Consider the following 10,287-nt stretch of genomic DNA (forward strand, 5'->3'; position numbering starts at 1 on the left):
AAGTGTCTGGACCTCCACCCTTGCTCTAAGGACCAGGGGATTTCTATTTTCTCACCCCTAGTCTCTCCCCACCACCTCCCCTTCAGAGCTCACTGGTTTGTCTCCTCAAATGAGAGTGCAGAATTCTGTATTCCACAAGCCAACTGGGGCAGCCCTACTGTGTGTACGCAACTATATGTGTGTCTGTCTGTGTGTACATGCCCATGCGTGTGTCTATGGCTGCTTCTGTTTACAACTCTGTATGCATCTATGTGTGTTTGCGTAGATGTATATTAAAACAGCCTAGAGTGCTAAACAGGTAGCAAAGGCTGAGCGGTGGATCATGGTTTTGTTCCTATAGCCACCTCATAGGTAGGGTAAAGGAAGGACCTTGAGACACATTTGATGGACCCCTTCCTTGATGGAGGGTAATATTGCCAGGAGAATCCCTAAGGCACATTTGCCTCTTTGACTTTTTTTATTAAACATAAATATTGTTGTTCCTAGGTTCCCCTTCACCTCCTCAGTGACAGTCCTCACCCTATTCGCACTCCTTGGGTCCAATTCTTTAAGAAAAGCAGAAGGAATCAAGATGGTGGCCATCTTGGGTTCCCAGGGAGTGAACGGCCATTTTGGCTGCACTTCCATTGGCCAAGCAAAGTGCCCCTCAGGAATCAGCACCAGGGCAGGGTGGGGTCTGCCCTCTGTCTTGATCTGCCCTGTGGTACCTTTATTCTCAATGCAAGTGGTTATCTTGAAATATCTTTTTTCAGTGGCTAGAAAGAACTTCCATCCCTGCCCCTAACTCCCGTCACCCACTGGCCCATCCCTTACAAAGGGCCTATCTGCCATCTTGAATCTCTCTTACAGGGGAATGGTGGGCACAGTGGCTATCTTGCTCCCACTTGGGGCATCCTCTTTGGCCGAGCTGACTGTACATCAATGATCCTGACAATTGTAATGGTGTTTCCCTCCCCCAGTGTTCAATTTTGGAGGTGTAAGGTCGTCAACTTGTTCTGGTTCGTCAGAAATCAGGACAACCCATTATGGCAAGTTGAAGATCCCAGGACTCTTCTGTTGGAGAGATGTCACACATGAGTCTGCAGACGCTGGTGGCTGGGTGTGGGGAAGGCAGCATATGGGAAGGGGGGAGTCCCAGGGGCCAGATCTGGGGGCCCAAAGGATGTGGGTTTGATGTAGCTGGTGAAAGCTCGAGGATGAGGTGTGGTGAGATAGCCTGCCCGGACTCGGTACAGTCTGCAGGGGGGGACCATGCCCAGGTGCGGGTTTAAGTCATAGAAGGTAGGGGTCCCTGGGGGCCCAAGGGGGGATGGGGGTGGCAGGAAGAGGCCTCCTCCAGGGGCTTCACCAAGGCTCAAGCTCACACTGACCCCTCGGACCTTGTAGTAACCATTGGTTGGATCCTGCAGGGACAAATAAGACTTGGTAAGGTATACGAGGGTACAGGGGCATGAGGGTCACTGATGAAGAGACACGCTGAGATAGAGCCAGACTGAGAGAGAGCCAGAAAGGAACAGGAGCTGGCAGAGACACAGAGACAAAGAGACAGATACATAGACCAGCAGAGAGACAACGTGAGACAAAGAACAGTGACAAGAGACCAAGGGACAGAAGGAGACAGGCAGAGACAGAGACGGAGAGATATAGGCCTGCTAAGGGGTGGCAGTGTGGCAGAAGATGCAGAGATGACAGGAGAGAGTCATTCCTTTGCCCAGCAGCCCCTAGACTTTGATCTTGTGGCATGCCCTGTGCTGCTGCTAGAGACATGTCACCAGGAAAGACCTGGACTCTGTCCTCGTGGAGACCCCAGGCCAAGGACAAAATGACAAATCGCCAGACAGAGCCCAGAGGCATCAAGGCTGCGAGTGGGGAAAGCACAGGCAGAATGACCAGGCAGTGATGAGAGAAGCACGGGCTTCTGGGAACAAGGACTGTCTGAGCTGAGAGTGGAGGAACAAAGGGGGATGTTGGGTTGATGTGGGAAGGAAAGTGGGAGTGTTTCAGGCCAGAGGAGAGAGAGGACTCTGGCCTGGGGGCTGGGGCTGGAGTCAATGGGGCTGTCTCAAGATGGGACCCCAAAGGCAGGACAGGTTGGGGGAGCTGTGCGGCCAGTGTAGAACATGGTAGGTGGAAGGGGTCTGTGAGAGGGCAATCAGGAAGAAGCATCTAGAAGACCTGAAATGTGACCGCGATGGGGAAGGCACAGGTGGAGTGAACCCGGGTTTGGAGCTCAAGGCAGAGGAGCAAGACTGGGATAGACACTCAGGCATAGGCAGCAGAAGTGAGAACTGAGGCTGTGGAGCAGGGAGAGATGGCCCTGGAGGCAGGAGGAGGAGACTAGAGGGGTCTGAGTCCAGAGAAGGAAAAATGAGGGGACAGAAGTGGGAGAGAGCTGGAGACACAGTGAAGGGGGCTCCTCCCCTCTGCACAGCACTCACCTTGGTCTCCAGAGCTCCTTCCTCATCCAGAACCAGGTCACTGTGGTCCGTCTGCACAATGGGGCCCTGGGATGGGGATCACAGCGAGACGGAGTGGTCAGAGTATCCTTTTGTGCCAGAGCCAGGCCCCAAGGACCTTCAGTCCACCACTAGAGGCAGGAGGGACTGAGAGCACCTGGGGCCTGGGGACCAGACTCAGCACAGCAAGAGGACCCTGGGGACATAGTGGGCCTAGGGAATAACTGGGTCAGGGCACAGTTGGACATGGGGCATTTGGGTCTGGGGTGTCTGTTAGGACCAGGGCCCTATTTGAGTTTGCCGGCCCACTTGGGACTGGGTTATAATTTGGATCTGGAGGCACTGTCAGGTCTGGCACCCTACCTGGTCCTCACAGCTGCCTGTCTCCTCCTCGGGGGCCCGAGAACTGGAGCCGTCGCTGCTGCCGGGGATTCGCACCATGTTCTTTTGCTCTGAGAAAGAGCCTGAGGCCAGGACAGAGAGGGGCAGAGGAAGACGATGGGGTCTCAGCTTGTGCAGAGCAATAAGTGGGAGGAGAGAGGATGGGGGTGGGGCTGGGGGCGGAGGGTGAGGAGATGGCCCCGAGGAGACCCAGAGCCTGAAGGTGAGCCAGGCCCTGCACAGGGCTAGAGATGGGACAGGGGCCAGGTCCCAGAGCCAGACCCAGACACTGGGGAGGGTGTGTGTGGGGGGGTGGGGGTTTGGGGATTTGCAGGGCTGGGATGGGGCACAGGCACTGACCCTTGCCATAGCGCCAGCAGCAGAGGGCCACCCCGGTGATGACCATAAGGAGAGTTGTGGCTGCTGTGGCCACTCCAGCCACAATTCGCACAGTGGGCAGCAAGTCTGCAGGGAGTAGAGGGGGCATCCCGAGAAGGAATTGCGGGGTGGGGGCTCAGGGCTTGGCTTTGGGGATCCCTGGGTTCACCAAGTTTGAGGATTCCCAAGGTTTGTAGTCCCCTCACTCAGGGTTTAAGGGCCATGAATTTGGGGTCCCACAAGTTTGAGAGTACTGAGTTTAAACTCCCTGTCTGGGAGTCTTAGAGTTTGAGTTTGTACTTTGCAATTTCCCAGTTCCCTTTCTTGGGGCCCCTAGCTGTGAGGGGTCTCTCAGTTTAGGATTCTGTACCTGAGGGAATTTATTGTTTTGGGGTCTTGGGATTCAATGAACCCATAGTTTCGAAGCTCCCAAGGTTTGGGAGTTTATGCATTTGCAGGCGGGAGGTTTGGCAGCACAGGGTTTGGGGATCCCTATGTATGCGGGATTTGGAATCCCCAGATTTGGGGTGTTCCAATTGGGTCTCACCTCTACGGTCCAGGCTGACTCTGGTGCCTCCCTCACCAAGCCGGTTCCGGGCACTGCAGTTAAAGCCCCTGCTAAAGTCGGACTCCTGGGTCCCCGAAATGTGTAGCACAGAGATCAGGCCTGGACCCGGTCCCCTGCGGGCCTCCGGGGCCGGGAATGTCTCCACCAGGAATCGTCCCTGAGACCCCTCCGCCATCAAGCCCTCATCCCAAGACCAGACCTGGGGGCACAACGAGGGAGGGCATTGAGGAGACTGGGGACGGAGGGGAGAATTGAGGGGGGGGGGATGTTGGGAAAGTCAGAGATGGTCACAGCAGTTCGGAGGTCCGGGTGAGAGGCCAGGGATCACGGCTGGACGATGGGTCACGGTAGGGGCGACATCTCCTTACCACGGCTTCTGGGGCGGGAGAGGCGAAAACTAGACACTGGAGGCGGGCGGGGCCGCTCAGGAAGGCAGGCGCGGAGGGCAGGGCCGTCACTACTGGCGGAGCTGGGACGGACACGGTGGGTCACCTAGAGGAGAGGTCTCGCCCTCCCCCAAGGCCATTCTCACCAAAGCGGGACCGGGCCTGGGCACTCGCGGCTGACCCCACCCGACAGGGCCACGCCCCTCAACAATCTCCGATTCCCCAAAGCCTCGCCCGCAGGAGGTCGGGCTCCGATCGCCAGGCCCCGCCAGGTACTAAGCTCCTTCAGGGCCACTCCCACTTCCACCAGACCTCGCCCCCTCCGTCCACTCCCCATCCCAGGACCCGCCAGGTCCCCCGGAAAGCCTACTTTCTCACCGTTCACAGTCAACCTCGCTTCCGCGGCGCCACCGCCCAGGCCCGAGAGCCCCGGCGCAGCCCTGCACACATAGTCGCCTGCGTCCTCCGACCCTACCGACGGAAGACGCAGCGTGGGCCCGGAGCCCAGCACCTGGGACAGGGAAAGGACATCAGGGCCGGGACTTTGAGAGGAAGCCCGGCCCACCGCCAGCCACTGCCACTGATCGGGCTTCACCTGCGAGCCACCGCGGCGGGTCCAGGTTACCCGTGGGAGCGGGTTCCCGCGCCAGGCGCAGCTGAAGGCGGCGTCTCCCCCCACGTCCACCGACACTGGCTCTGGCTTTGCCAGCAGAATCGGCCCAACTGGAGGAGGGAGAGGAGGGGTCACATGAACGGGACAGAATGAAGCCCCTGACCCGGGATCAGCCCCTGGGAAGCACTGCATCCTCAAAGGCCCAAGTCCACAGCACTCCCCTACTAGTTGTCTAGGGCACACCCGCACGCCTAGGCCCCGCCCGGGCCCCACGTTTCCCTCCCGGCCCACCGCAGCCCCGCCCCAGTGTGGCCGCACCCACGGCCCCGCCCCAGCTCACACAGCACATCCAGCGCGGTGCTGCGGTTGGCGCTACCCACGGCGTTGCTGACCTCGCAGGACACCGGCTCAGTCAGGAACGAGGCATCTGCCAGGACCTCCAACATTGGCCCTCTGGCCCCGAGCACCGGGGAGCCCCCCTTTGCCCATCTGAGGAGGTGGTGGTGCTGTTAGCGTTGTCTCCGCTTCCTGGCACACACACCCAGGTCCCAGCCCTCCCTAAGCCTGCTGAGAGCTGATCTTTGTCCTCACCTGTAGCCGGTGACAGGAGGCTGGGCCGTGGCCTGGCACAGGAAAGTGACTTTCTCTCCTTCCTGCACAGTCTGTGGCTCAGCAGACAGAGTCACCTCTGGGGGATCTTTTGGAGTGGGACAATGGTCAGTGGGGCAAGGACCACGAACACCTGCATTGCTGTCCTAGGCACCCAGTCCCTAGTCCCTCTGTTCTAGGAGTCTGGGTCCCTAGTGCCTTCTTTCCTTTGAGCCAGGAGTCTGGGCTTCCACTTTCCAGTTCCCCCAGGTGCCCCATGTGCCAGCCTTCTGTCCTCTCCTGCTCTCTCAGATCCAGGAGTCCAGGCCCCAGCTTCCTCTTTCCCCAAGGGCCACAGTCCCCTCCTTCCTTAGACCCAGAAGTCCTGGCCCCACACCCCTCTGTCCCAGGGCGGCTGCACTCACACTGCAGACTCAGCGTAATAGCTGTGTCCCTCCCCACAGGTAGGGCCTGGCTCTGAGCTCGGCAGACCAAGGTGGCTCCATCATCACGTCTGGAAGGGGTTAAGGATAAGGTGCTCTCCATTGACCCAGGGGTCCCTTCCTTCAGCATAGTCTGGAGGTGTGGATAACAACAGTGAGTTTATGTGCACTTACAGAGCGCTTACTATATGTCAGGCACTCTTCTAGCCATTTATAGGTATTACTTTCTTTAATCCTCACAATTACCCTATCAGGTGCATACTACTATTGTCCTCATTGTACAGATAAGGAAACTGAGGGACAGGGAGGTTAAATAATTTACTCAAGAACAATCAACTAGCAAGTGGCTGAGCATTGATTTGAACCCAGGTAGTCTGGCCCTAGAGTCTTTACCCAGAATCATATTCCAAGGGGGCCCAACCCTTGAACCCCTGGCCTCCCATGCCCTCTTCTCTTCTGGATGAGTCTGTGGTCAGAGAGGGCCCCAAGTTTTCCTAAATGAGCAAGGGCTTGCACAGGGATTTGGACCTGACCTGGTGGAAGGTGGCCCCATCCAACTGGATCCCATCTCGGAACCACAGCAGCTCAGGGGTGGGGCGGGCATCCCCACGGCTTCGACAGGTCAGGTTCGCAGGAACTCCAGCAACCAGAGACACAGAGGGGCCTCCCAGGACCAGGGGGGCTTCTGGGGGCACTGCAGGGTGGATCTGGGATCAGAGCTGGATCCTGGGCTGAGACACTAATCTTCTCAGTTCCAATTGACCGCTCCCCTGCGCTCCCTGAACTCCTGATACTCCCAGCTAGCATTGGCTGCCCCCCTGGGCTCTCAGGGGACAAGTAGGCTGGGTCCTCACCCAGTATGTGTAATTGGGCTGGTCGAGAGCGGAGTCCTGCTTGTGTAGCCTGACATTCATACGATGCTTCATCCTCTAGCTCCACAGGCCTAATGTGGAGATCATGATGGCCGCTGGCTGCATTCCCTGATATCCAGTACCGGGACCACCCTGGAGTCAGGAAAGATGCAGTCACATCGTGGTTTTGAGTTCCTGGCCTCAGCCCTCCATCCCCAGACATCCCACACCAGAAACTGGCCTACACACTTGTTGGTAAGACATTATTAAAAAGTGTGTCCTGGGCCCAGAGAGACTCTTACTCCCTCCCAATACAGAGTCACTCAAATGTGGGGGTGATGAAGTCAGAAAGGAAAGCAGGAAGACGATTGCCATAGAAGTTAGGTGACATGCTACCTCTGGGGTGAGGAGAGGAGGGCTGTGACCCGGGAAGGAAATAAAGAGGGCTTGTGGGAGGGCTGGCAATGGACCTGGTTATTAGCTGCATAGGTGTCTACTTAATGTGGCAAATCTTCCATTTATGTTTACTGCACCTTTCTGCGTTTACATACTATTTTACAATAAAATAATCCCAAACTCTATGGGACACCTCCAAAGAAGCAGCTCAAAAGTCAGGACTTCTAAATGTTTACCCAAGCCCATCAGTTTCTCAAACTTGGAAATGTCAAAATAGAAACTTCAGATACAGCTCAAGCCCAGCAGCGCCACCCAAGGGCCAGCCCCTCCCTGAGTAGAGAGAACAGCCTCACCTGGCAGGTCCCTTTCACCCCCTAGAGCCAGCCCGTCCTTGGTCCACTGAACCAGTCCCCCGTACGCGCCCAGAGCGCAAGGCAGCCGGGCCTCCTCCCCCAGCAGCACCACTAGGTCCTCAGGCTGTTGCAGGAAATGGGGCGACGTGCCTAGGAGAATGGGGGCAGCAGAGCCGAGCTTAACACATGCAAGAACCCCCTCGTTCAAGGCCCAGGAGTCCAGTTTCCAGCCCCCTTTTCCCTCATGCTCAGAAGCCCGGGCCTCCAGAGTTCTCCCCCAGACCCAGGATCCCCCATTTTCCCTAGTAAAGTGACAGCCGGCCAACACCCCCCTCCCCGCCCCCATTCATTCTCTCCCCTTTGCGGTACCTGCGCGCCCTCTGATGCAGAAGAAGAGGACAAGCAGGGCAGGGACCAGCATCCCGAGTGCCTGTCCCCCAAGGTCCACGAAATTTGCAGTTGCGCTGGCTTTCCTGCCAACTTCTTCCTCGGAAGCACGCCTCCCACCACCCCGGCCCGGAGCCCCCTTAGCACTCCCGTCGGCGCCAGGCTAGAAGACTCCGGGAGCCCCCCAAGTCTGCTTGCCCGCAGCCCCAGACGCTCTGAAACGCCTGCCCATTGCGCGCCCTCGGTCTCGGAGCGGCTGGGCTGGGGGCCGGATCCCGCTCGCCCCGCCCCGCCGCCCCGGGGGACCCGCCCCTTCCATTGAGAAACTCCGGGCCGAGGCGCGCGTGAATCGGGCTCGCCGGGCCGGGTTCTCCGGGGGCGGGCCCCCCAGCCCAGTTGGAGTCTGGGAGCCGAAACACCTGGGTCCCAGGAGGGGGTCTCGGCCGGGTTGGACACCTGTGCCCTGCCGGGGTGGAGGGGGCGGCATGGGGGTGACGAAGAGAAAAGGGAGGGAGTGGAAGGAACTTGCTCAGCCCAGGTCCTGGAGGGACTGCGCTGAGTGGAAACGGAGCTATAAATGGGAGCCCTGGGGGCCTCGTCAGTTTCCGCGCCCTGGGGACGCGGGGTCTGGGACTCCCCTGGGCCTGGGGGTCGGGAAGAGGGCACTCGGGTGCCTGCGGGGCAATTGGGACCCTAAGAAGGGAGCTTAGCTTCCTCCACCTGAACCTCCCTCACCCCAAATATCCCTCTGCTGCCTCGTTACCACTGCAAAGCACAGCACGTTCTAAACCCGGAAATCCAGGCCGCCAGCCCCCATTTCCCAGGACCCCTCTCCCTGCTCGGCCGGCCGGGCCCCTCGGCCCGGTTGCTGGGCGACGGCTGGGAGGCGGCGGCGCGGGGCTGGGGCGAGCGGGAGGCTGGGAACCGCGCAGCTTGTGATGACGGCTCCATGCAGCCCAGCTGGGGCGTTCCCACGCTGCGCAGCTGGCCAGCAGGTGGGAGGGACCCTGAGCCACCCGAAGGAGGGCTGGGGGCTGGGACCCTCCGTCTGACATTCCTGGGCCTGTAGGAACTGGGAGTCCACATTCAGGTTCGCAGTTGTTCACTCAAGATTGGCCGGAAACAGGCGCTCACTTACTCTCAGGCTCAGGCTCTTGCGTTTCTAAATGGCCAGGAGGGGTGAGGGGATGGGGGTTGGATCTCCAGGATTGTAGGGGACAGGTGTTTCAGACCTTTGTGGCTGAGAAGCTGATAGTCTGATCTCTGGGTTCCTTGAGGGGTTAGAGACTCGACTCCTAGATCCCCTGACTGCAGCAGGCTGTGCTTGGGAGAGGATGACAGGGAATCAGGATATCTGGTCTTAAGTCTTAGAGTCAGTGGATTTAACCACCAATCTCTCCCCGCCCCCACACGGCCCAGGAGGATTTGGAAATGGACAGTGAACATCTGTCCTAAGTCATGCATATGTGGAGTAGTGGGGGGAGGATTGGAGGCCTGAACTGCCGGGTCCTTGGTGAGAAGGGGCTGAGATCCCTGGGTGTGAGCCGGGAGGGTCCTGGGGTTCCGGATCCCTCGTGCTGGGGAGCCTCAACTCCTGGCTTCTGTATTGCAGATCCAGTGCCTGGATTTGGAAATAGGTTGGGCTTGGAGCCAGGACTCCTGAGTCTTGGGGAGGAAGTCAGGTAGTGAGGCCTGTTTTTTTCAGACACCTGATATTTCTTCCCTTTCCTGGCCCTCTGGGGCCACGGGCATGGAAAGATGTTGAGCCCATAGTCCCAGGAGCATGTGGAGAAGGAAAACAGCCAAGGTGGAGGGTGGAAGGTTTGTGCTAATTAAAGGTCCAGCGACTGCCAGCTCTACGCTCTGGCACCCAGGGACACCATCTGGCGAGGGCCCCTACGACAGACCCCAGCCCTGCCCCCACCTCAGCTCAGCATCCAGCCCATTTCCCAGGAGGTGTGGGCGCAGTTGGGAGAGGCAATGTGGCAGGAGGGCAGGAGTCAATAATGAGAAGGAAGAAGAGAGATGAGAGAGGGCACCCAGGATGGAGCTGTGGGGGCGTGGGCCGGATGCCTTGTCTGCTTGGAGGAGGACAAATAGGGGTTGCCGGGCCGGGAGAAACCGAGCAGTTCCCATTCCCGCAGGAGATAATCAAGCAGGAGCTCACCCCATGTGAGTGTGCGCATGCTCACTGGGGAGAGGGCCGGCCAACTAGCACACGCTTAGAAAATGCTGGGAGGTGGCAGTTAGGGGACTCAGAGACAGATGAAACAAGGAGAAAGAGGCACAGCCAGAGGTTGACTGAGAACAAATATTTATTGAACTCCTGGAGTGTGTGAGAAACAGAGTGCGGGGTGGGGTAGGGGGTACAGAGACCAGAACAGGGGCAGAAAGACAGAAAAACAGAGACATGTAGAGGCATAGAGACAGAGAGAAAGAGAAATAGTTAAAGGATGGCTGCAATTTAACCACTTCATGCAGAGAGAG

General features: G+C 58.3%; 1 protein-coding gene across 1 annotated transcript; it reads right to left on the minus strand.

Annotated features, from left to right (window-relative positions):
• Positions 1-1,067: 1,067 nt before the first annotated feature.
• KIRREL2 (kirre like nephrin family adhesion molecule 2) lies at positions 1,068-7,834 on the minus strand. The gene is made up of 15 exons (XM_045531865.1): positions 7,783-7,834; positions 7,414-7,563; positions 6,668-6,817; positions 6,347-6,507; positions 5,796-5,946; positions 5,374-5,479; positions 5,123-5,271; positions 4,765-4,892; positions 4,548-4,680; positions 4,152-4,252; positions 3,763-3,982; positions 3,192-3,302; positions 2,820-2,920; positions 2,439-2,504; positions 1,068-1,403 (listed from the first exon to the last, which is right to left on the minus strand). The coding sequence occupies exons 1-15, from the start codon at positions 7,832-7,834 to the stop codon at positions 1,068-1,070; spliced, it is 2,115 nt and encodes a 704-aa protein (XP_045387821.1).
• Between the last annotated feature and the right edge of the window lie 2,453 nt (positions 7,835-10,287).

The sequence above is a fragment of the Lemur catta genome, chromosome 19, assembly GCF_020740605.2.
Source record: "Lemur catta isolate mLemCat1 chromosome 19, mLemCat1.pri, whole genome shotgun sequence".
Taxonomy (NCBI): domain Eukaryota; kingdom Metazoa; phylum Chordata; class Mammalia; order Primates; family Lemuridae; genus Lemur; species Lemur catta.

What these genes read in the sequence shown, in the direction of transcription:
- KIRREL2 (XM_045531865.1), bottom strand. Translation starts at nt 7,834, where the DNA reads ATGCTGGTCCCTGCCCTGCTTGTCCTCTTCTTCTGCATCAGAGGGCGC. An exon ending in CCTCCTGTCACCGGCTACAG is followed by an intron (nt 5,272 to 5,373) that starts GTGAGGACAAAG and finishes CCACCTCCTCAG; the next exon opens with ATGGGCAAAGGGGGGCTCCC. An exon ending in AAGGAGCTCTGGAGACCAAG is followed by an intron (nt 1,404 to 2,438) that starts GTGAGTGCTGTG and finishes TTGTCCCTGCAG; the next exon opens with GATCCAACCAATGGTTACTA.